Source organism: Orbicella faveolata, unplaced genomic scaffold (genome assembly GCF_042242905.1).
Source record: "Orbicella faveolata isolate gen_17 unplaced genomic scaffold, um_ofav_v1 contig_1, whole genome shotgun sequence".
Lineage (NCBI taxonomy): Eukaryota > Metazoa > Cnidaria > Anthozoa > Scleractinia > Merulinidae > Orbicella > Orbicella faveolata.
The window spans coordinates 37,134,805-37,161,826 of NW_028301536.1; the positions used below are offsets into that span (position 1 = coordinate 37,134,805).

General features: G+C 38.9%; 1 protein-coding gene and 1 pseudogene across 2 annotated transcripts; one reads left to right on the plus strand and one right to left on the minus strand.

Annotated features, from left to right (window-relative positions):
* Positions 1 to 326: 326 nt before the first annotated feature.
* On the plus strand, positions 327 to 16,052 carry LOC110056680 (uncharacterized; annotated as a pseudogene). Its single transcript, XR_016202411.1, has 12 exons — positions 327 to 539; positions 2,960 to 3,054; positions 3,986 to 4,061; positions 4,906 to 4,946; positions 5,806 to 5,881; positions 6,689 to 6,731; positions 8,274 to 8,358; positions 8,928 to 11,062; positions 11,419 to 11,470; positions 12,396 to 12,632; positions 12,963 to 13,040; positions 13,662 to 16,052. The product of XR_016202411.1 is annotated as an uncharacterized LOC110056680 (transcript).
* A 3,094-nt stretch (positions 16,053 to 19,146) lies between these two features.
* Positions 19,147 to 26,996, minus strand: LOC110045058 (substance-K receptor-like). The gene has a single exon (XM_020750649.2). The coding sequence runs from the start codon at positions 20,788 to 20,790 to the stop codon at positions 19,594 to 19,596; it is 1,197 nt and encodes a 398-aa protein (XP_020606308.2). The 5' UTR covers positions 20,791 to 26,996; the 3' UTR covers positions 19,147 to 19,593.
* Between the last annotated feature and the right edge of the window lie 26 nt (positions 26,997 to 27,022).

The window sequence follows — 27,022 nt, forward strand, 5'->3', positions numbered from 1 at the left end:
GGGTAGCCTCTCGAGATCAGGCGTGTATTGAAATTTTCAATATTGTCTTCAATGTATTTCACAATAAACCTCACGCAAGCAAAAGGGAGTTTATCGGTAAATTTTATCACTTATTTCACGGTTATTCAAACAAAAACTTACATTTTCCATGTATCAACATTGCCAAAATCCATTTGCGATAAAACAACGGCGAAAAAGCGTTGATCTCTCCCCCAAAACCATGTTTTTGGGCGTCGAAACAACTTTTCGCCACACATTTCCTTCTAGCGACTTGCAATGTTTGGCCCCTGACGATCCCAGAGTTCTTTTCGCAAACACGGGTATCCGATTACTGGCAACTCCTTCATTGCAAACTGATTCGTGAAACTTCCGACTTTTGAAATGTCAATGCTTTTTGCTCTGCTGTGACAAACCACTGAAGCTCCTTTGAGCAGCGAAAGCGAAGAAAAATTCCTCAGCAACAGATTGAATCAGTGGCTTGATTTGTCGTGGTCCTTACTCGTGAGGCGAGTGAGCGAGTATCGCGTCCAGACCAGTAGGTGAGTCGAGTGTTTTCGTTTGTTTAGACTGTTCAGCGATTACGATTGCGATGATGTTTTGAAAACTTCACAGTGCAAGGCTAGTTGCAGGGCCACTTTGGCAGACGTACGTATTTCGTCGTTCGCTTGGCTGTGGACGAGCAAACGGGCCGGGTCCGACTCATCTGAAACCCATGCAGTCTTGTCGTCCAGGGAGCCGACACAAAACAAAGGGACCCGGGATGGGGGACTCCTATGCCTCACATGAGATAAGGTCGTAGCCCGGGGGGTACTCCCGGAAAAATCGGGTGGGAGTGTGCGTCCCGCTTCCCAAAACCCTTACCCTATTTATGACCAAAATCTGCGATATTCCCTACCCTATTTATGAGCTGACCAAAAATTCGAAACCCTATTTATGACCTAACCCTTAAATCAAAACCCTATTTCAGACCTGCGTTATAATAAGTTCCCTAGTTCAAACCAATGTTAAATTACCGTAGACATAATTTGTGAAGGGCTTTTGTTGATTTTCTTTTCGATAATGACGAAAAAGTGGTTTCTTTTTAAAAACATACCCATATCAAGGCTAGAGTGCAAAAGGTAAAAGTAAAGTCTGCATGCGAGCCAAGTGGCCCATCAGGCCAGAGCTTATCCCGGTTTCTGTAGCATGAAGCAACTAGGAGTATTTCTACTCCCCCCTGGATGGGATGCTAGTCAATCGCAGGGTTACCCCCAGCATTAAGTTTGCCGGTACCCATTTATACACCTGGGTGGAGAGAGGCACTGTGAGAGTTAAGTGTCTTGCCCAAGAACACAACACAATGTCCCCGGCCAGGACTCGAACCCAGACCGCTCGATCCGGAGATGAGCACACTAACCATGAGGCCACAAGTGCAAAAACCATACCCTATTTATGACCAAAATGGCCAAAATCAGCTAAAATCGATACCCTATTTATGACCAAAGCAGCTGAAAAACCATACCCCTTGGGGCCGCACATACCTATATAGCCCATATAAGGGAGTACCCCCCGGGGGTCGTGGATGCTCGTCGGAAAATTGAATTAAGGTGGCTGAACACAGTTTTTAATACCTGTGTTTCATTCACCCTTTTCTCTACAACCCTTGATCCCTTGGTTGCCAAAAATGCACTCAAGCAAATTAACACCACAAACTTTGGATTTTTTATGGTTAAACCGATGGATGCGCTGTTGCCATGGCAACATGAATAGATATAAACAGGCCTTTAAAATCAGTTTTGTATATTTGTAGAAAATCTAGTCATTAGATTTTATTTATAATTTGCATACAAGCTTGTAACGATTCTCACAAGTTAACACCATTTTGCTAATAATTTAATAGAGAACTTTAATTATCCCTTGTTGAAGGTTCACTGGAATATCTAGAATTGCCTTTGTTGAAGTTCAGTTTTTTTCAGTACTTCATTCACTTATTTCTTATAGAATTTTTGTGCCAAATTTCATGAAAATTATTCTAATGAGCGGTTCTCAAGAAATAGGCGTATTTCCAAGAGTGCAATTTTTCATTCAATTGCAGTTTTTTGACTTACTACACATGCACTGCATTTCACTGGGTTCTTTCGGTAACAAAGAAAAAGCTGAGAATTGCTGGGTTCTTTGAATCATTACCTTTTCTAACACATCTTTGTAATAAAAGACTAAAGCCATCAATACACTGCGTTCAATTATAGAGAAAAATAGCACAGATAGTGAGGGTGTCGAGTAAATAAAATGATCGCTCTATCGACAGCATGTTTGTTTTTTGCAATCCTTGTGCACGGGCTGAATTGCATCAGCAAAAGCGCACGCAAAAACAATTTTTTTTCTACATGCTCTGAGTCATGTGATTAACTACTCCAGTAATTGTAGGTTGTCTTAACATAAATATTTGTTGATATATATTTATATTAATTGATCTGCCATTGGTTCTGCTGAGTTTAAAGGGCCAAGTGTGTGAGCTCAGAGTTAGATGTTATTTTGACATATTTGTATATTACCAAGGTACACAAAACAGTGGCCAATTATTGTAGCGCAGCCAAATTAAGCTCTGAAACCAAGACTAGATAATCTGGAGTCAATAAAATCACTGTTAGGATCAATTATTCTCTGAAAGATCTAGATGTATCACAACTAGGGCATAGACCGTTTTCATAAATGGCTGCCAATTGTAAATTGTTTTGTAAGTATTAAAATTAGCCTGACTAACCTTGTTTTTGAGTTGCTAATTCAAAAGAATTTTTTCTCCCAAACAAGTTTAGTGAGGCTAATTTAAATGCATACAAAAGAATTTTAAATTGGCAGCCATTTATGAAAAGGGTGTATTAGTAAAGCAAAATCTTCTCATTGGTAAAATTGTGTAAACTTTTGGAATGACTTACATATTGATGTTACATATTGATGTTAGTCATTTTTATATCTGTAGGAAGAGTGGATGATATTTTTCATGTGAGTCCTGTCAGGTGCTGCCTCTGAAAGACATTAGCATAATGAAGAAACTTATTGCTCGGTCAATTTCAGGTACATTTGTGTTAGCATACACTTAGTAATATAAATTAACCTAACTAGTCTCTCTAGTCTGTACTTGGTAATAACTGTACCTATAACAGATGACAAGCTATCATAAGACAATAGTGATCATCGCAGTTATGAAATTAAAGCCTGATAAAAAGATTCAGGCAACAGTTGAATATATGAAGGATCATTTAATGTTTGCATGAACTGTGGAGAAAGATAATTGGAGACATTATTGATCATCACAGTCTAATATACACAACTTAAGCAGTTGTGAAATTAAAGCCTGTAAAAAAATTCAGGCCAGAATGGGATTCAAACCCATGACCTCTGCAATACTGGTGCAGTGAAACTGAGCTATCAAGCCAACTGGGAGCTGCATGGTCATGTTATGAGTTTGTGATATACAAGTGAAATATGAAAGATCATATATTTGGTTACGGCGGAGAAAGATACAAAGACATTATTGATCATCCCAGTTATATAAACAGTGTACAACTTAAGCAGTTGTGAAATTAAAGTCTGAAAAAAATTCAGGCTTGAGCAGGATTTGAACCCATGACCTCTGCGATACCAGTGCAGATTTAATTTTGTGCTCTACCGACTGAGCTATCAAGCCAACTGGGAGCTGGTCACGTTGTGAGTTCGTAATATATGACAGATGACAAACTATTGTTAACAAACTTTACGGTCTGGTGGTAATGATAAACGTAGTAATATTTTGTTGAGTTGTTTGTCAGGTCATGTTGGTCAGGATTCAGTGTGTCATGTTGTAAATCTCATGACTTTTTTAATATTAAAATAGCAGCTGAGTCATCCTGGACACTGCAGAGCTCATTGACTATTAACACTGGCACTTCAATTAAGACAGTGGCTAGTACAAAACTTTGTACAAAATAACAGTATGACCTTAATTATTTTTTTTTATTCTATTCAGGTTCCTTTGATAATATTGCCAGCACCCCATCAGCCCCTTCATTGAGTAAGCGACCAAAACAAAAAGCGTGCAGCGAGTAAGTTTTTGGTTTGTTTTAAATATATTATATATCTATCTTTACCAAGTCATCTGAGGGTTTGTTAGAACCTGTGATAAATGAATGCAATCAGTAAATTAAATGCAAGTGAATGGGCTCAAACCAATAGTTTTGAACTTAATAATACATTCACTAATTTACCTTGGAAGGGATCCAAATGAAAGAGGGTGGCCATGAATTTATACTTCTCAGCAGAGTAGTATAAGTTGGTTTAAAATTCAAAAGCTAAATACAGTGGAACCCAACCTTAAGGTCACCCCAATAATACGGCCACCTCATTATTACACTCACTTTATTCTGGCCCGAACATAAGCAGTCAGTCAGTCATTTTTGTAAATACAGCCAGATTTTTGTGGTACGTTTGTGACTGGATAACTGGGTTATCACTGTATCACAAATGATATAATTTTATTATAAATCCAAAATATAGTATGCCCAGTAATTAATCACCCTCTGAAATTAATGACCTCAAAACAATACAAGAAACTAACCGCAACATCACCAAAATGTAGTTATACCTGGTGGTGAATAGGTTGTGAGATTCAGGTATTATTTTTTTATTTTGATTGTTCTCAAAACAAAAGCCACCCAAGATAAAAAAATAATAAATGTTTACATTTTCCATGTGCCAGTTTGCTAATTGTTAGACCCCTCTGAAGAAAATGGCAATCCTCCAAAAGTGAGGAATGGAAATTTAAATGTGGTATATCACATTTTCATATTGTTTTTTTTTTTTTAATTTAATCTGAGGACATCAAGTACAATTTAATTGTGTGAAGTTAATGTTAACTATGCTAATTGATGCTAACCTTAATCAAAACAGTCCAGCACGTTCACCAAGTCATGTCGGAACAGTTGGTCAGGGTGAGTATACCATGCCGCTCAGTGGAGTGGTGTGAAGCTAGGAAGTTTTGACTTCACTTTTAGAAACAGTATTGACCATGTATCAACTACTTCCTGGAAATGTTAATCTGAACTCACTAAATGAGTAATATTAGCACTATTGTCGTCTATACACAGACCCTCTATTTTGTCTTGAGCTGAGTTTGTCGAGATCACAACCTTAACAAAATATTAACCCGGCGCATGAGATATGAACGAGCCAAAATGCAAGCGAGTGGGGCTAGGGAAAGACAGAAATAGAGGGACGTTTTCTTTTTTTTTCCCCGCTTCTTGATCGCTCTAGCGCTCCGCGCTCTCATTCCTCGCACGCTTTAACAGTAAAAAAAACCCGTAGCCAAAACTCAATATCTGCAGACTGACTACAATGGCAATGTCTCTGTTGATTTGATCAGGTTTGTTGTTCCATATAAAATTAAACACGCAAGTTGTGATTGAGCCAGAGCAATGAGATCGAGGGCGTTAAAATGTACGCAGAACAGACTTATTTGGGTACATGTATTCCTAAGCACTTGAAGATGGGAGTTTTGCCTAGAAGAGTGATACTTCGCTTACCATTTGAAAATATAAGGTTTGACATCTTTGTTACACTAACGGCCTATCCAAAGAGCCTTAGTCTTCATTCAGCATATTTTGAACAGTTTAGGGATCATTACATAGCAGTGAGGTCTCATCTAAGAACTTGGCTATTTTCAATTCATGTCGATAAATGCTTATCCTTCAAATGTCCTTAGATGCCTTATCTTAATTGATAGGATATCAACTCCTAAAATAGAAACACATTGGAAATGTTCTACTAACCTATAACTTTGCATTTCTTCAGTTGTTGGAGATCTGAGCACATTATACACAGCAGTAAGAAATGAGGTCAGACCAAAATCAAAGGCAAGAGGAAAGCAGTAAGTTGGTCTATGATTGTTTATTTTTATCATATTTTTTTTACACCAGTGGCCTAAAGACCTGTCGATTACCGTGTGGCACTAAATTTTGGCGGGGGTTTATTTCGGCGGTTTCTTGTATTGAGCGGGAACTAATTTTTTCGATAATAAAAGACTGGCTTTTCTTGCTGGTACTAATTTTTTTCGATTTTCGGGAAGTCACGTGTAATTGAAAATACAACATTTTCGCATTTTTAGTTGACTATTGAAATACATGTAACACCCAGAGATGTAAAACACAGTAATCCAACCTTTTATCAGTGTCACTCTATCACGATTTCATCGTGCTCTTGTGCGGAATTGTAGAATGCTCTTCTCACTGGAGTATCTTCTAACGATCCTTTCCTGTTACTTTTTTTATTAATATTATTTCTGAACGTTTTTTCTTCTCATTTCACCGTTTTATTTCTGAGCGAAAGAGACGTTTCAAAGGAATGGCAGCAACAGCGGTCTCCTTGTGATGTTTGTATGTATAATTTCGCCAGAGGAGTAAATGTTTGGGGGAGAAAATGTTTGCAGGAATTGTTTTTGTTTTTTTTTTTTGCGAGAACTTTTTTTCCGCGGATTGTGGGAAAAAACCGCAAAAATTTAGTGCCACACAGTAACTCATCAGACCAGTGAATTAGTGTTACGTAACCTACTGGGGCAAATTACAAGAGTATGAATAAAAAAGAGCCACAGACGAATTTAATTTCAAAAGGTCAAATTATCTTCCCTGTATCACCAAGTGGAATTTTGTAACAGTATTATTCTTGTTTTCTGTTCCAGACGTGAGCCATCTTGGTTATTGCCTGTTAGAGATTTGCAACCAGTAAGCAAACACATTGTAGTAACGTGACTGCATATGGATAAGAAATTTATATTAAAAGTCCATAATTAATTGTACATAATTTTGTATATTTTATTCATGTCATGTTATGGCGATTTAATAACGACAATAATAATTTACATGATATTAGAATCAAGAAAACAAAGACAAATTAACCTCTACAATTGGTATTATAAAAGTGAATATAACAAACATATAACCTTTGTTTTATCTCCACAATCTCTGCTCAGTGCATACCCCGCAGTGCAAGACTAGGCAGATTTGTTGTTTTTTGGTTTTGTTGTTTGAAGTTTCTTTTCTCTCAGTTTCTTTTCCGCTTTTCGTTGCATTTTTGCCCTGTTTCATTCGTCCAACAAACATTAATTAAATTTTCCTCTCAACGGTGGTTAAAGAGAGATAGATGTACTTTATGAAGCGCGAATCGATAGCATTACAGTGGCCTTGATGAGTATGCTTACTGAAGAACTTCGGTAGTAATAAAGTTTAAGGACGTTCGCGCTAATTGTTTCTGCGCATCCTTACTGTGCACGCAAATTCACACGCCACGTCATGCATCGAGCGAGCGCTAAGCTAGTTATGAAATGAACAATGATAGGGCAGATAGCCATTGCTATAGCTTTGCCTGGATTTAACGATCTTGGACGTTCGGTGACCCCTGTTTTTCTTTTGATGGATCATTTTCTCTACCGATTTTCCACGTTTAGCAAAACAAAAGAAGAAAATTTATCGATTAGAAGTTTGAATTTTTTACAAAATGCACCATCGAATTCCCTTCGTTTTAGCTCTTCGTTTATCTGTGCGGCGTTCATTTTTTTGCAAGTGGCACTAGACTATGGAACAATCAAGACAGTACTACGAGGGGCCTGATTCCCCTTTGTAAATTCAGAAATCTAATATTCAAGAAATGCAAAGATCGGAATATTATCAGAAGAAAGTTTTAAAGAATTTTCAATTGTATTTTTTCTTTGCATTTTTCTATTTGAATTTGTAATTGTAGTTGTTTGGTAGATTTTAAGGACTACAATGTGAACTACTGGTTTTTGTCAGTAATTGTGTTATCCAATAAAGTCGTTATTCATTCACTCCATTCATTCGTTCGTTCGTTCGTTCGTTCGTTCGTTCTTTCATTTATTTATTTATTTATTCAGCTAAAAACCCTGGAGACCATGTTGAATTACGCGCGCCAGTTTTTCAAAATCAGACTAGTTGTCAACACGCTTTATCTCTGAAACGAAGTCCGTGACCCCCAATTTTTCTTTTTCTTTTTTTTTTTCATTTCTGAAACAAGTACTTCATTATCTGTCCGTAGTACAAGTTTGAAGAAAATATATCGAGTAGACATTTTCGCGCGAACGTCCTTAAGCAAGTTTAAAGTCAATCGGCAGCTTTCGTTTTGTTGCAACAAGGGCAATTCTATATGCGTGTACTAAACATTTTGAACTATGTCAACCTCTTCCTTTTGAAACGGCATTGTATTTAGTGCATTTACAGTGGACAATTTTAAAACCTACTTTTGGTTTGTAGGTGCCCGGTAAATCAAGTAAAGGGAGACCGAGATCGAGTAGTGAAAGTGAGATCCGAGATCAAGTAGTGTCCCAGGATTCCGTGGGTGCGTGCATGCATACACTGTATAATTGTACGCGTACTTTACGAAGGCAGTAACCAAAAAGAGAAATGAAAACCATCGGGTAATGGAAACCCATCCCAGAATATTAAAAGGTTTCTTAATATAGTTCCTCAAGGAAAAATGTAGTTTAAAAGGCAATTACACGTTTGAGGAATATTGTGAAGCAATGAAAAGGACGGTCAAAGTCAAATCTTGCTTACTATGTTATGAATATTATTGTATTTCAGTCCATCTGGGCCTAACGTATGTGTAACATAGAGGGCGGTATTCCACTTTTTTGTTAGAGTTGTTAAATGGTTTGTTTTCGCTTGGTTTGAATGAGAAGACGAATAACAGAGTCGGGATCAAACTTTTCCTGCATATTTTAGCTGGTAAAAACTAGCATTCATTAAATCCTGAGGTCGTCCCGGCTGGAACATAAGGCCACAAGCGAAATGTGACGGAAATTCTCTGCTTCAGTTCCATCTGTCCCTTACACGCCTTTAGGACACCTAAATTCTTTGTCGTGTTTGTGACAGGAAAGATTACCCTTTATCCTTATTAATTCTCAGTACCCTGGGAGATTATTGCTCGGGGACCGTCAGCACGCAAAGCATACCAGAAAGCACTTGAGGATGGAAAAATCCAAGTAAGGAGGATCCCAGTCATGCTCGTAGGACAAGACAGGTCAGGAAAAACCAGCTTGAAAAAGTCTCTGAAAGGGGAGCGTTTTGATCCACAAGAAGAGAGTACTGTTGGAATAGAGGTGGACCCCTTGCATTTTCAGGTTACAACAGAAATGTGGAGGTCAGGAGAGAATAATCAAGGGGAAAACCCTTGTCATGCCATTTCTTATGAACATCAGACAGCAAAGTTTATTCGTGACAATTTAAAGGAAGAGTTACGCTCACAGGAGCCAACTTCTTTACTTGGCGCAGACAAACCCGCAGCAAACGGAACGCCAGAAAAGAAGAATAGTCAAGAAGAGGAACAGCAGTTCCTTGAGAATCCAGTTCCAGAAGTTCCTGATAAAATAGCCAAATTGACCAAACGATTGCTCGATCTTGAGGTAAAGAAGGAAGTAGAAGAGATCTTTTCAATTCTGTGGGACTTTGGCGGACAATCAGTGTATTATGCGACTCATCCCATATTTCTCACTCCAAGAGCAATCTACTTATTGATCTACGACATGAGCCGAGATCCCAATGAGGTGAAAAGTTCTATTGTTTCCAGACAGGGGAATGATTTCAGTGTACAGAGTCCTCTAAACAATCTAGAGTTCTGGTTGTCATCTATCTCTCTTTTGGCTGTTGAGAACAATGACATTGAAAACCTGTCAACTAAACTTCCTACAGTGTTCTTGGTTTGTACTCATGCTGACAAACCTTGTAATGGTGGTGATGCTAAAGTGCTAGCCAAACAGTTGCTGGATTCTCTTCAGAATAAACCGTTTAGTAATCATTTGTACGCCGACGTCTTTGCTGTGGATAACACCAAGTCGGGCTCTGAACGTGAGTGCGAAGAGGTCGTGCGTCTGAGAACGGAAGTTTGCGCTGTTGCAGAGCAGCTGCTCCAGAGGAAGGAAGAAATCCCAATAAAGTGGCTGAAGTATGAACAGACCCTTCAAGTCATGCGTGAAGAGGGCTGCAAGTACCTTTTGCTTGATAAAGCGAAACAGATTGCTTGTGAAGTCTGCGATATCAGAGATGACGAGTTTGTCACGTTAATGAACTTCTTACACGACCAAAGAATTCTGATTCATTTTGGTGAAACTCAAGCCTTAAACAAAATGGTTGTTTTGGATCCCCAGTGGTTGGTTGATGTTTTCAAGAAGATAATTGCTGCAAAAACCCATATTCCTAAAGGGGGAAAGCTCGAAACTCTCTGGTCTGAGTTTGAGAGGACAGGAGTTCTTCATAAAAGGGTTATACAATACGCGTGGACCCCTTTTTTCAACCCTGAAGACACCTTTGAAAGCCTTCTCAAGATCATGGAAAAGTTTAGCTTGATCTGTCCTTGGCCTGCAACGAGTTCCGATGAGCAGTACCTAGTGCCATCTATGCTCAAATCGTACCCAACTGAAGGCGTCCTCGATTTGCTGTCATCAGCAAGTCTTCCTTCTCTGTTTCTCAGATTTGATTCTGGCCACGTTCCCCAAGGATTTTTCCCGAGGATGCTGTTACAGTTTATCCAGTGGTGCCATGAAGAGTGGTCCAGCCAAAGACAGCCACAAATGTTCAACAACTTTGCAAGATTTTTCACAAGTCTTCGCGATGGGCAATCTGTGATCCTTCTTTGTCATTCCACTTCGATTGAGATCGCAGTTCACAGAATGGCGCCATCTGGCAACTCCATGAATGCGCATGTGGATCCGGATCATAAAGCATCCGACGTTTCAGTATGCCGAAAAGTGCGAAGGTAACTGGGACTGATGCTTGAGTGCATGCGGAATGAGTTCCACTGGTTGAGGAATGTCAGATATAAGATGTATGTGAGGTGCCCAGTCTGTTCTAATAGGGGGGTAGTACGATACTGTTGCAATCATGACATGGAAGACTGTAAACGAGAACATTGCCTCCACTTTTTGTCACAGGAAGAGTTGCGTAGTTGTCAGCATCCGTTTGTGTGCCTGAATTCGGCAGTGGCTAAAGATGTCAGAGTTGCTATTAACAGCTTCCAGCCTTGGTTTGAATTCCTAGATAAACAGGTAACGTTGACTTTTAATGTATTGCGGGTTGGGAAAGAAACATTGTTCCTTCGACCAATCTGAACATTAAATGAACATTCCGTTGCGGCCGATAAGCGATTACAGTGACACAGATACAGGATTACGTGGTTTAATGTAGACGTGATCGGTAAACTCTTTCGTTTCTTCGCATGGAAAGCGTTTGTGCAGCTATTGCAGTTCATATTCTCTCTGTTATCTTTAAGTGATACAAGCTAGTTCGCCATGCCCAACTGGGATTTATCTCAACAGCCTATTCCTGAAATGGAAGAAATTTTGTTCAGTTATTACACAAGCAAGTTGTCTGTTTTCTGACGTAAACATTTTTGCATCACTAGGACCAAGACAACAGTCATGGGTGCAAGGATTTGCTTCTCCCTTTTTTCAAAGGTTAGTTTCGTACATGTGTCGTGAAAATGTTTATTCAGCTGTTCATCAATCAAAGCTGGCCACGTCGTGAAACAAACGATACTGCCCCTAAACCTTTATTTTATTCTAACAGTTTCTCTTACTTTGCTTTAACAGCCTCTATAATCGATCAGCTTTTAGAAGTTGTAATTTTAGTTTAACTGTGAATACAGTGTATGCCTTTCATTTCTAAGGCATTTAATTTGTAATTCTTCGCAATTGGTTCTCGCATGATATAATATTCCAGTGAGAGCGGTACTTACGCGACAGAAAGATGACTAATCTTAATGAGTAGAATTATAATTGGTGTACTGATGTGAAGGCTGCAATCTGACTGACTGTGCCATCACACACTATCAGCCATTAGCTTGCAAATTGTGGTCAACAAAATGGCCACGTTTTCTCTTTTCTCCTAAGTTTCCGGAGGAAGATTTAGAATTAAGACAAGAAGTTAAAATTGTTGAATGAACTGATGAGCCCACAAACATTTTCGCTAAAGCGTGAAGTTTAAAACTACTCTAAATATAAAGGGTGAGAATTTTACAATGGCTAGCCTTACATACGTATGTTTCGTCCCTGTAAAGGGACTCATCAGAGGCCTTTCAGCTAACTTGTCAAACATCGCGTTTGAAGCCATTCAACAACTTGAAAAAAGTATAAATGTAAAGGAATAAGTGGAAATTGTTATTTGAAAGAAAATTTGAGAGAATTCTACTAATTAGACAGTTACATTATTCCCTCTCGATTTCTATGAGATAATATTTGATGAGACCAAACCGTGATTTCAGCCGTCGCTCTTATCAACTGTCACCTGAATTAAAGAAATCTCAAGCTTATAATCTAATTGTTAAATTCTAAAGGTTACCATCATATACCCTTCTAATGCCACAAATATCACACATTTTAGGTCAGGAGGAGTCGGTCCTTTCCCTACCAGATGAAGTTCTTCAAAGCGTCCAGACATTGGACACAGCAGGTGTTGTCGATGAGTTTAAAAGAAGCCTGGAAATAGACGAGGCATCCCTTCAGGAGCCGGACGATGATACCAAGCGATGGGTGCGCTGTCTCTGTAAAACGGCACCCCATGACAAGAGAGTTGACTTAGTGCAACACTTGAGACAGATTACACCAGCTGGGACAACAGGTATTTTTGAAGTAATTTATTTTTTCCCCTTTTGTTGTTTCGATTTACCTCGCGGACTATGGTTAAAACCGGAACACCGCGAGCGGACACCGTAAACCTCCAAGCATACTGCCCTCTCCTCCTTTCCCTCATCTATATTTAGCCGCAAAAATGTTTACGCTGGTGCCGTTTCATTTCCTCTCAACGACTGACGAGCATGTATCTCACGCTCGTATATTCATGGAGGGGGTGGGGGTGCCACACCGAAGCAAACGTATAGAACTGTTTCAAGAGGGGAAACAGACAGATGAACAGCAACAACTTAAATTTGTTGACTTGTTTTCTTGCTAGGCCCAATCTTGCCTGAAAGATCGGACGTCCGAGAAATCCCTGTGATCAAAATGAGAGATTTGACAATTAATTTGAGTGGTAAGCAACTGCCTTATGTAATTAAAGATTTGAATCTTGCAATCACGTAAACAGATCAAGTCCACAGACTCCCTGGATTGTGTTTAAAGAGATTTGTTCCAATCCTCCCGGTCTTAACAACAACCGGACCTCAACACTTTACTTCATCCATAGCCCAGCGAACTATTAACCAAAAGAGTAATTAAACTTGTAGTCATGAGGGATGGACCATAATATTTTTATAGGGGGTGAGGAATGACCGACAAAACAGATCATGCACAGCGAACCAAGCAATTGCAAAAGAAACAAATTCAGTAGAATCCCGATTTCTCGAGCCCCCATTTTTCAAACTCCCGATAACTCGATCCAAAAGCCGTTTCTTTCCCCTTCGTCAAACACTGTGATTTTACCCCCATTTCTCAAACTATCTGATTTTTCGTTCCTCGATTTTTGTTTTTCTTGGAGGTTCCAAAACTCGGGATTCCACTGTAGAACAAATGGAAAAAAATTCTTGCTCAGAGGAATCTCCCAATGCCCGCTCCTCAAAAATAAGGTTCCATCCCTGAAGTCATTTAGCTTAAAACTATAGACTGAAAAGCAAAAAAAAAAAACAAAAAGCTCCAGCATTGTTGTATTCTGTAGGAGGAGATGAGTGGAAGCTATTGGCCGAGAGGTTTGGTTTGACCCAAGCAGAAATCCGTTACCTGGATAAAAGGACCATGAACCCTTGCGATGCCACTCTTGGTTTCATTGCAAATCGATATCATGTCACTGTTGGTGACTTGTACAATTTGTTAGTCGATTGCGAGCTTCCGACAATGGCTGATTTGCTTTAAATCTACGTTTAGAATTAAATTTATTATTATTATTTTCATTATCATTGACATTGCCATTGTCATTGTCATTGTCACTGTCACTGTCACTGTCATTGTCATTGTCATTGTCACTGTTATTGTTATTGTTATTGTTGTAATAATGTACATGAAAAAATTACTCGATTCTGATTGGCTGAGAGCAGTGCACTTCAAGTGTAACACTAGTGCAAAAAGTGTAACACCAGTGCAAAAAGTGTATCAGTGCAAATTACACATCGTAATTCTGGATTATGATTGGCTGAAAGAAAATAGGAAATTTTCGAAGCCAATGATATTACGTAAAATGATGAGGAAAACTTTGCCCAGAAACTTTGAAAAAAGTTTTCCCGAATGAGAAAAAAAATGGCTCCAAGAAAGGTCTTCCAGCACTTCCTCCACGCAAATTTTTCATGTTTATATTATTAATAAGTAATCATACGGTTTTTCTCGTTCAATTTGGAATTAATTTGCACTTGTGAGTTTTTGAAAAAGCTGAAATTGCACTCGCCGAAGCGGCTCGTGCAATTTCAGCTTTTTGAAAAACTCACTCGTGCAAATCAATTCCAAATTGAACTCGAAACCGTATGTTTACTTATACTTATTATTATTATTATTATTATTACTATTACTATTACTATTACTATTATTATTATTATTATTATTATTATTATTATTATTATTACTATTATATCTCAGTTACTACGCTCGCTGTGATTGGTGGTTACTTTAACCAATCTCAGGTTACTTTCATTTTTAGACTAAAATTTAAAGCTGTTTTTGTTGCCAAAATGTTTCGTGTTTTATCACCAAGTGTTCTTAACTTTTATAGCAAGTTAAAGTTTAAAACTTTCTTTTACTTTAAATTGTGTATTAAAACGTGCTGACGATTTACAACGATTTCAAATTGACTCGTTTTGCTTTTGACGTGCTTAAGAAATTTGAAGCCGTTACGCGTGAATACAAATCGTTCCCAAACACGTCAGACGCACAGAAGAGATATAATAAATATCTTACTTACCTCGTCTTCTCGGTCCGTACTGTAAGTTACGGATCTTCGTTTTTCCCCTTCGATTTATGTCCCGCGCTTAGCGCTTGGGCCATAAATCGAAGGGGAAAAAACTCAGTCCGTAACGTACAGTACGGACCTTGAACTCGGTTAGTGAGAGGTATTTATTACAAAGAAAAACTGGACAATAGTATTCCAAAACTGTTTTTAAATCTCATTGTTATTAGCATTTTAATATTTCAATTTTACTCTTATGAAGCGCCATTCGACTGTACGGATTTTGGCGCTATGCACGTGTATTTTTAGTGTTTGGTTCTGATTTATGTTTTTGTTTTTTTAATAAAAGATAGATGTTTAGGTCAACGGGCGGGCAATTTCTTATCCTTGAATGAGTTTTGCGACAATCGTGTCGTAAATCAGAGGAAATTAAAATTGGTTCCTTCATTCAGTTGCCATAAAATCACTATGTTAGTAAGAACGTGTTTGAATTCAGTTTATAGAAAAAAGTGTATCTTTTTGCTGCTTTTCAATTTTTAAACTTGATTTCAAAGAACTGGTAAAACAGCTTGAACTGGTCACTGTTGTAGAGGAACACTGATTAGATCTATACAACTTACATTTTGAAAGCGTGTAGACGGTTTTGCCCTTACCAAAAAGCTTGGTTCATCATTAAGCTTACGGAAGTCAGCTCATTCGTTCTTGTTTTTAGAAAATGCCGGCAGAAAGTTTAAGAAAACGTGTGTAAATAACTGCATATATAAAGTATATTTTTTTTTATCATTTTTAGACTAATGATTTCTAATTTGGAAAAGAAGCTTTTCTTAATCAGTGCCTAGGACAATTCTGCGTAACATTCACCCAGGTAAATCGCTAGAAGATTTTCAGTTCACTAGAAGTTTTTATTTCGCCTTTAGATTGCTATCCTCAGAGTACTTAGGAATTAGCGACTGTTTAGTTTAATTTTTATGATCTAGATTTTGAAGATAATAGGAGGTCTGAACTGAAAGCCTAGCGATAACTATACGTAGTCGCTAAAAATAACGTTTGGATGTGCTTTAAAGTGAAGCTTCATTCTATGTGTAAAAAAGCTTACTAGTTATTTCAAAATAGGGTGTAAATGTTAATTTTAATTCTTGTCTACTCTGTAGAGAAATTAAAGTGTGCATTTTGTAATCTGTTTTAATCTCATTCCGAACCCGTGAACACTCTGACAATACCGAGGCTCTCCCTACCCCACCCTATGTAGGGTTGAACCTCTCGCTACCAAGGGTAACACAACTCCCTCTATTCGTGACATCTTCAGTCGATAGTCATAGCAGGCCGGTATTTTCGTTTGCGGTCCCTTACATCATTGTGTTTAGGGTTGTGTTACCCTGTTTGAGAGCATTTCAACAGCTTGCTTTCACTAAACAAGGCTGTTTGTAGACGCCGGTCTCCAACCCCTCTTTCCCACCCCCTCTATTTTTTCCGAGGAAGAAAGGGGGTTCATCTTCGCTACTATTTTCCTCTTCCGAGCATCCACTGGATCCGCCAGTGCAAACGGCAAGAAAATGATTGGTATTTTATTGGCAGAGCAGGTTTTTAATTCTCACCATGAACGTACTGGTGTAACGTTGTGACGCTAGTTGACGTCATTTTCGAGTTCCCTTTGCTTCGGAGTCCGCCACCCTCGTTCACAGGCTCTCTCTCCTCTGCCTCCGACAAGGAAGGCAGAGGAGAGAGAGCCTAGGAGCGAGGTTGGGAGTCCTAAAGCAATTAGCGTTACCAAGCAACATGCTGCTTGCCGCTACTACATCAGAATGATACATACAATAAGCAAAGATGAGCTTAAAACTTTGCTATGGTGTGCAATGTAAATTCTCTCAGGTATTTGCTAGAATTGCAAAATGAATTTTGGTACCAAATATACTGCTCAATCATTCACAAGCCATCGACAGAAATAATATGATTGGCGGGGTCTTTTTTTAACATTTCAGAAAGACAGTCCTTCATGATTGCCAGTTCAAATTTCCTCATTAGTCCAACTGATTAAAGAATTTGCATATTTAGCACGTGCGCAAATTTAAAACATCATTTTGCGCTGACAATCATCCTTTAGGAAGTGCCAAGCAAGGCTTTTCTCAAAATGTCAAATTTATGGCGCCCATGGGACGCAGAAGAAGAAGAGTCGGTGCGTTCTGAAAATAACCAGGATAAAGGTAACAGCTTCAGCTGGTATTGTTTATAAAAGTTTTGACACAAGGACGACTACAAACTAACCAAAAGTTCCCATTCCAGCCCAGAACCAATTTTCTAAAGGCCTTTCTTCCTTTCGCTTGATTCTTCAAACAGGTGGTCAAAGGAAACGCGTTTCTATCGGGGAAAATGAAAAACGCTTCATCGTGGAATGTTATAACCTCTGCCACGGCAAGGACTGGAAGGAGGTGTTGCTCTTTGCCAAACAAAGAGTCATTGAGGCAGGACTGCCTGACCACGTTGTGAGGATGTATCTGGAACAATCAACAGATCGCTTGACGGGGAGAATGCGCAGCATAATTAAGAATGCTTTGCGATCGCCTCAACCTGCCGCCCAGCCAGTAACGTCGACAGGTCTAGACGAAACGCCTGCCTTGATAGCTAGGCAAACAAAGTATTCCACGCTGATGACTCCAAGTCAACGAAAAGAGGAAGCTGTTAAAAGAAAACTTGACAACGAATTGGTCGCTTCATCACTGGATAGTTCAGGAGAAGAGAATGGTAGGTACGAGGAGAAGAAGCGAAAGATTGATCGCGCAAAAGAAGCACAACTTGCCCATCAAAAAATGTGTCAGAAAGCCATGGACACAATGAACAATGTGAACGACTTGCTCACAAAAGTGAAAACCTATTTAGACAAGACCAAGAAATAAGGAAGAAAAAAAGACTTGCTTTTGCTCCATATTTAATCGACCTGTTTAGGGTTTGTTTAACGCATTTTGACCACTAAAATATAGTTCCTGTTTGAGCCTGTTTTGCTCGGTGCACATAGCTAAGCTTTCTAAATCGGTTCAAGGTTCAAGCGAACCTATGTTGTAATGAGATCGACAGCGCTTCTATTCGATAAAAAGAGATTAAAACATTGGAAGCATTGTTGTTTGTGTTTGCGGGAAACCATCTCGAAATTCAGGAACGGTGTACTTAAGAACGCGCTGCTCTTGCACATTAGCATTTGAGGATTTTAATTAGCATATAAGAATCGGGGTTTGTGAAATCACTCTATTATCTAGTTACCGAGTTGATAAAAATAATGCCAAAGGCCGAAAACTAAAGCAAGTTTGCTGGTCTTGGTTTGAAATACGTTCGTTTTTAAATAAAATGCAAAATAAAGACTACCTGGAAAAGTTGCATTGAAAAAGAAATAATTTCGACAGAAGCAAAGGCGTGGGAGTGGAAATGGTAAACTCGGACTGTCATTTAGATTTAATACATTCCGTGTCTGTTTATTGCATTAATAAATCATCCCAGTGGCACATTTGTGAATTACTGATAAAAGAAGACCGAGGGTGCTAAGCAAGGAGATATTTCTAAAATGAATTGTCTTTCAAATGCATCATCTTTTGACGCACTTAACAATATTAACAAGGACAAATCAAGGGATTGATACCAATCATCTCACAAAAGAGAACAAATTATTTCCTCCTGTCTCAAGCAATTAGTCAAGGAAGTAATTAAGCAGAGATGAGTCCGCACAACATGAGTGAAAGTCGCAAAATAATTGAATATGTTGGCTAATACTCAGTCTCTAACTGCTGTCCAATAATGAACAGAAAACTGACAAGTAAGCAAACCAGTAAGTTTTGAAATATCTGTGTCACGGTTATTTGAATCCGGGGGGTGGGGGACTCCCATATGAAAAGAGCGGGGATGCTCGTTGGGAAATTTGAATTAAACCCCTAAGGGGAGAACAATTTGGGTGTGGCCCGAGCTTTATTTGTCCCGTAAAAGATACCGTGGGGAATAGGCTTGATTGCCAACCACTGTTCAGTAAAGGAGGCCGCACTAGTAGACCGGAGTCGAAAGACTGGCGGAAATCGAGCCTAAAGACGGAAATGAGAGCATTATTTAATTGTTATCTCTTCGAGTGCACCCTAAAAGGTAGTTTCGTCCTGAACACGCTAAATGAGACCAAACTCCTTGATTAACATCCCTAAGAGCTCCTGAGCGAGACCGCGAGCATCCCCGACCTTTTCATATACGGAAGTCTCCCCCCCCCCCCCCCCCCCCGGGATTGAATCTGATTTCATAAGGCTTGTTATCTTCATATTTTATTACAGGTCAAGACCAGAAGTTCATAACATATACACATTGCAGCCTAATTATTCAGAAAGTTGTCAATTAACTGGTAAAAGTGGAAAATTTGCTTATCGTCTCTACGTAAAGAAACCATTTATCTCAACGATTCGTTCATGACTTTTTAGCAGCGTGCTAATTACGAGGAGACATCTCCGAAATTAAAACTTTGTTTTTAAATGCGATCGGATATTAAATTCAATTCCGTAATTAATTAAGCACTTCTTATCAGTGTCGTAAACCATTATCGTTACAGTTTCGCTATCGTTTCGCTCTTTTCCCGTCGGCGACGATATTAGCCTTGCAGGTCAATCAGATCATTTGTCTTCGGTGCGTTGCTTATTGTTCAAAGTGCCAAGTTCTGTTAAATTAACGTGCCCTAAAGCGAAAGCAATGATTCTTACCGTTACACTGAAAAAAATTGAAGGTTTTCTGTCGTCGTAGTCATGGGCAACAATGCCTTTTCGTTGTGTTTCTTGTTGAATCGCAGAGCTGCTTTGTTATTGTCACGTAAATCCGCGCGCAGGAGACTCGCATTTTTGTCTGCATGCAGCCGGCTTGATCTGGTTCTGCGTGTACTTTCAGAGATGCGGCTGCTTCCTCGCTGACGCCGAGACAGCGCAGTTCTGAAACCCCTTCTGTAATTCTCGTTGAAAATTACGTAAATGTAGGGATTCACTGCTGAGTTAGCATGTCCGAGATAGAGAGTGAGAAAATCCATTGCGTATGGCAGACCGCAAATATAACGATCCGATTCGGCGAACATCACAAACATTCTCACGTATAACGGAAGCCAGGATAATGCGAACACGATGACAACCGTGACGAGCATCTTCAGAACTTTCCTGTTGGTCTTGTCTTTGTTTTCTTGATTTGAAGAGAGTTCTTGCCCAGGTGCTTGCCTTCGCCACAATTTCATCATGATCACCGAGTAAAGAGAGGCAATCACCGTCAAAGGCAAGGCGTAAAGCAGAAAAAACAGCGCGATGGTGTAATCTCTCGGAGCTTTAGCTTCATCAAACGGAGGATCCCAGGTTTCCACGCACTGGGCGACGCCTTTCTCACCAGTTATACCCAAAACGTAAAGTTGAGGACCTGAAATTATGATAGATGACAACCACGATGCTGCGATGATACCTTTAGCAACGCGAAACGTAATGACGCGTTTTAACGGCCTGAAAATGGCGAAAAAGCGATCGAACGCGATCGCGCAAAACGTGAAAACAGAAACCGAGATGGAGAGGGACTGCGTGAAGTTGAGTAGCTTGCAAAGCACCTCTCCTATCCAGCCGCCCACAGCCCACACATCCAGCCCTTGAAAAATCCAGTATGTTGTGGGTAGCATGTTGAAGACGGTGGTCAAGAGGTCGGCCAGAGCCATATTGATGATCAGGTAGTTTGTAATAGTTCGCATTCGTCGGTTTTTGTGAACGACGCGGACCACCATGGCGTTTCCAAACAGAGAGAGCAACATCACTAAAATATAGGCAGCTGCTTTGATGCCTTTCACATACTTGTTGGAATTCGGGTCTGGGCAAGACGGGTAATCTGGAGTCGTTAGCGCAGTCGGCACGCCAGATGCCGGTAGAGTTTCGTTGACCATGACGTGCCACAAGAAGAAGACCGCGGAAAGAAAGCTATGCGGCTCTTGACAAACGGCGAACTTCCAGGCCGTAAAGTGGGCTTTTACACTTGATTAGCGCCGGTCACTTTTAAGGGCTTTTTAAGTTTTGCCTTTCAGCGAGATGATTAATCCTTCTTAGAGATGAAAACCCTCCTGACAGCTAGCCGCGGAGTCTGCCAGAAAGAGGCGCATTACTTGAAAGGCGATCGAAACAAAACAAGAACTGAAAACAAAAAATCTGCAACATTATATGTTTGTGAGATGTTTACAAAGGCTCGGTTTTAAAATGCAAATTCTTTCGTTGATGAACGTTGTGATTTAGGTGTAAATTAAGTTAAGACGCTTTTCCGATCAAAGTAAATCCTATGACATGCTCGCCAATTTTGGAAAATGAATGCGGATATCGCCTTTGACTCTCGGAGCTTTTGTTCAATAGATGCAGATAAACACAATCATAACATAATGTAGTTTGTAATCTTTCGTCGATTTTATTACTTTTTACTTTATTTGTGCATGTTTAAAAGAAAACTTCAGACCTTCAAGGGGATCGATAAAATCCGGTGAAACTTTTACTTCAAAGTGTGGGGGTATAAATCATTTATAAGACATAAATACGGCAAGAAAGCGTACATCTGCGGAATCTTTTAATAAAAAAAATATATAACAAGCTAGTATCTTTGCGAAAAAATGCTGCATCAGTTTAAAATAGGAACGGCCTGGAGAAAGTCACTGATTGTTATAAATAGGAGGGGAAAAAATCACCCGAGTGGACTAATGAAAATGACTGTTTTCATTGGCAATAAATTCGGTATATTTCAAGAATTGATACGAGAAGAAAACATCTGGTTTTGATATCGCCGATCCAAAATCTCTCCACGAGCCTAAACAATTCACAATATTCTGATATTTCGTATGAAGCCATGAAATAATTATCAGTTATGCTTGTCCCAGAGCTACGCAGGCAGGATAATCTTCACCTGGTTCGTAGCAGGCATTATCTTAAAGAATAAAATTTCTGAGACTTGTTAAAAGTATTGTTAGGGACAAAGTAAGATTGATCTGTGAATTTTATTGAAAACAGGATTGTTTGTCGAGGGCTAACTAGAACTTCCAATGTTTTGCCCTTTGTGGCTTGTGGCCTTTTTTCGTAGATAAAACAATAATTTACGGATCTTGTTGAGATCCCCCAAAAGTCTGGCAAAAGTGATGTTTCACTGATAAAGCAATGATATCATTCTTTTCCATGGGGACATGCCTATTTTTCACCGCTGAATTATGCGCTATAGAGTACCTACGCAGGAAAATATCTTGTTATCAAAACGGAAATCCCCAATTAGTAAGCCAAACGCATGTTTAAACATAATGACAGGCTGACTATAAAATCCATATTCCTTATTTACGAGCGAGAAATATACAAATTATTTTATGGGAAATCAAAAAGTCGTCTTCTGTAGAATGAAGCAAGCAAAGGGTGACTGCCTCACAATCAGTCATCAGTTGAATCAAGACCTCAGTCATCAGGGAATGTTTGGGTGCTCAAAAGCTAAGTCTTACAATCACAGAGCATTCCGCTTTGAACTTGCCGTCCTTTATTCAAATGAATATGCGAAACAAAATGTTTTCTTTTTCGCATACCTCCTCAATAAAGGAAACTATTCCCACTTTTTGTCCTTTTTGTTTTTAAAGAAGACATGGTAGGGAACTTAAATCAAACTGCGCCCACGCACCCTTCTCAACTTGTATTCAGGACCCGCCGGCAAAGAAAACTCGAGTGGTTCTGAGAACAACAAAATTTTCGCGCTTAAAAATAGCAATTTTTACCACCGTTGACGATCGATGCTACGGTCATGTTAGGGGATTGTTATTTGGAAAAGTTACAAACTAAATCTCGCATTCCTCGGCAAAAACACGGTCTTATCACTACGGTCTTTCAATGATGGTCCTGGATACGAAGTTGTAAAAGAAATAATATACGAGGCTAAAGAAAAAATTACGAAAAGTGGAATGAAGAACGATGTCATTTGAACGTTGCCGAGAAACCTGTTAAATGACGTTCGTCATGCGTAAAAAAATTCCCTCTAATCTGTTTTTTGTAGCTAGTGTGAAATGTGAATGAAAATAGCTATAAATACACTGAGAGGAAAATAGTTTTTTTGTTTTATTTTTTTTTTTTTTTTGCTCGTATACAGAAAAAACTAATGTAACTTACGATCAGGCGAATCTTTCCGGGCTCCGTATTTTCTTATAGTCAATCTTGTCGCAAAGGTCGGCTATCTCTCTTCTTCCCGAGTGCGCAAACAATCGGACGGCCGCAAAGCACACATTCATCGCGAGGGTTAAAATTCACGGCCCGCGCGAGATTCACACCCAGACACAAACCTTGATAAACAGCCCGTTGTCTAAACAAGTGTAAATTGACAAACAACAAAGCAGTATTGAATTAATCTTCTCATTAAACAACCTGCTCTATCGTTTTAAGTCACTTTTAAGTCGTTAAAGCTTAGGAATCTATCTTGTTACATAAACAGATGAGATACTGACAAGCACATACAAGAAACAAAAGCTTCATTTGGTGTTTAATGCACGACACAGCCATGGAACAGTCTTCAGGGCAGTGTCTTCGGGAACAATCTGTTTCCGTTGGGCTTAATTAATTTTACGGGCCATGCGAAAGGAGGAACTGAGAAGCCTCAATAAGCAATATTTATCAAGAATTTCCTTGAAACATGAGTAAGAAAAGGGACAGAGGAGGATTAGAAGTCAGCTTGAGAGTATTTTAATACTGTTCGATAGTTTTCTATTCTTTCCATTCGTTTTGTTTAAATGAATTTCAGGATTTTGAAGAATTAATTTGGGCAATCAAGTGAAACGTCTGCCTCAAGAATTAGTGCGTGATGGAACAGAAAGTTTTTGAAGAATTTACGACGGGATTACAGGGCTGAGTAAATTTTACATGGCATATGCTTCGAGAAATCGAGGTTGACCATTGACCACTGTAGCATTTACACTGACAGATTGTTTTCGAAGCTACGTTTTTGACAGGTTTCTATTCTTTTCCATTAGTTTCGCTTAGTTGATTTTCACGAAATCAACATATATATAACGTTCAAGCCCTCCACGTAATCAACCCCAGCTCCTGAAACGCGTTTAATTGGGGTAAACTCACCTCTACACTGTCCGTTCATTTTCAGTTCGCTGTAAAATAACTTTATCTGCTCTTAGTTTTCTTTAGTGGCTGTTTCATAACATTCCACTTTCCAAAGAGTGGGTTTTTCTAGAAAAATGCTCACAGCAATTGGCCGGCGAGCTTTCATGAATGCTGCTCTAAATATCTCTAGACATACCGCACAAAACTGTTAGCAACAAATTAACTAGCTTGTCTTCTAGCGTAGCGTTGTATTGAACGAACGAGGCGGCGCGGCGGAAAACAGGCACACTTCATTCCCACCCTCCCCTCCCTTTCTTAGTCTTTTTTTAACGACAGCAATTTTAAAATCAGTTGAGCATGGATAATTAAGTTGTATTTGCATTATACACAAACAGCAGAATCTGTGGTTTTAGGCTTAAGTATTTTGATCACTTTGTTGCCAGTGGTAACCGCTTAAGGATAATCCAGCTATCTTTTCAGCATTCATATATCGGAGTCACAGACCTTCAGAGTGTCTTTATTTCTAAAATTTTATGCTGAGCAGGGCATTCTCAGGTTCTCAGCGATCTGCTGCTCAGAAAATGCACCTTCGTGAGATTTTATTAAGGTATTAACCGCAAGGTTTGTTGTCACTGTTGGACAGACCGATTGAAAAACCGGAGAGTTTTGCATTACAATAAAAAATATACTATATTTACAAACGAAGTGTTCAAGAGCTGAACAGGCTGCAACAATGCAATATATTTCACACATATATCACGGTTAAAAATTTTCAGTATTTCGTCAGACGCTGTTTCTCTTTCTTTCAACCTGACAAGGCATGTGCAGTGATGTAAAAACTCATCGGCAGCCTTGAATATTGGTCTTCTAGAACAATTTTTGCTTCGATTCATTTCAACAATCTGATCAATGAAGTGGGACGTCTTGAAAATAAGCAGCAAAGCTGGATGAACAAATTCACCTTGTCGGGTTAACGAAGATAGAAAGCTGCACTGAGGCATCTTCGACGCAGAACATAGTTTCGACAACTCGAGCTGAACTTTTGCGTTCGAAGTCAAATAGACCGATAGTTAAAAATGTGGAGGTAATTATTTCAAGCGCGAATGTTTGGTGCCTCAATTGACTTTTTCTATTCTTTTCCATTCGCTTCGTTTGACTGATTTTCTCGAAAAATATCAATTAGGCCAACCAAGTGAGACGCCGCCTGAAACAAAGATGGCACATTAAACCAGTGTTGTACATTGTAAGGTATGCCGAAACTTTTCTTCGCTGTTGAGTGAAGGCTAGATACAACTATACATTATAAAACATTGCTTTAAAAACTAGCTGCATTCGAGACCAAGCTGAGAACAAAGCAAGGAAACAAAACGCTTTTAAACTCCAATAGCTGGCACTCCTTCGCTTTTAATTCCACTCGTTTCGTTTGAATGACTTTGATGAAAAATATTCAATATATTCAAACCCTACCGCCCTACTAAACAATCTCCTGCCCTCACGCGAACAGATATTGGAATTGTTTGCCAGTATATTTCAGGAAAGAAATGCAAAAAATATCTTTAAAAAAAAAATTCAGTTTCAATTAGTTCGCAAATCTAGAGGCAAGAAAACACGCTACAAGTTCATTATTGCTTATGACGGGTTTTTTTTCTGCATGGGCACGTACACGCACCATATCTTTTGAATTATAGTGACGCTTCTTTTAATTGTCTCGCTTCAATCAATTCTCTTTCGCATTCATTCATCCATGTATACCGCGGCGTCCCGCCAAAGATCTGTAATAATAGCATCGCGTCCTAGATGCTTCTTAGGTTAAAAGCCACAGTATAATGTAGGCTTAGAAAAGTACAATTTCACACACTTCAAGATAGAAAACTCCTAATCACTCAATTCCACCTTCTCTTGAAATAATAGAACTTTTCTTCGGTGTACACATAGAGAAAATTCTGGTTCTGAATTAAAAATAGTTTTTAGTACAGTTCATTTGCGATCTGGTATGTGCAAATAATTATTCGTCAGCACATTATTTCATGCTAAACCTAGTGATAAACAAGACCAGCACGTAATCGGCTTTTGAAATCATCAAAAAAAACAAAAAACAAAAAAAAAACAAGAAAGAACAAAGCAACAATACATTGTGTATCGGTATGTGAGCAGCAAGACTACGCTAAGGAGTTCGAAGTCCATATTAAATTTACGGAATAAATGAAACGTGCCTCCTATAACATTTTTTTTTTTATCATCCTTTGTCACCAGAGGCAATCTGACTCTGCGCTTCTTTAATCTAGAAGTGTTGAGCTAATACAACAGATTTGTTCATAATGTGGACGAATGGTTAGGTACGCCGAAAGAATGAAACAAACATGGCGTGAACTTGTTTCGTTTTAAGAGAATTTTAAGACAAAATTGATTTTGCGTAATTTTAGTCTTTCTAGAAAGGTAGTTTTGCATTTTCCAATCGAGTGACTTTTGGTTTTTCGGTTTCATCGATGCGTAAAACACTCCTACGTAGTTCTAAGTTACACTTAAATGCGTCGTAAATGAAGCAGACAAGGCGTCCTAACTGTGTGCCAAAGGTTGTGAAAGGAAATTATGTGCGTAAAGCACTTTCACTTTTACAGCTGATACCGAAACGAAGAAATGAACAGATAGGAATTACAACGAAATAGAATTTTAACAACCAGAAATACAATTAGATTTCGGAGGCAAGCTGCGTAAAACCAAAACAAGCTTCAGCTCACTAAAGCAATTTTTACGGGTCATTAAATCCACGATCTTTCTTTATAAAAATTGCATTCGTCAAAGCATATTTCATATCGCACAAACAGGAGATGCATAGAGCTGAAAGTGTTTTAGAGACCCATTTTGCAATACTGCGTGAAATTCTAAAACATTTCCTTGCAAACAGCGTTTTTAATAAAGATGTTTGAAATTCAGGAAGAGATTTTGGTCGAGTTTTTCATGCATGCTTGCCCAAGTAAAAAAGAGCCCTCTAAGAGTCGGTTTTAGCGTGTAAACAGAATTCGGCATTTTTTTCTCTATTGTACACCTTGAACGCCCTACCAA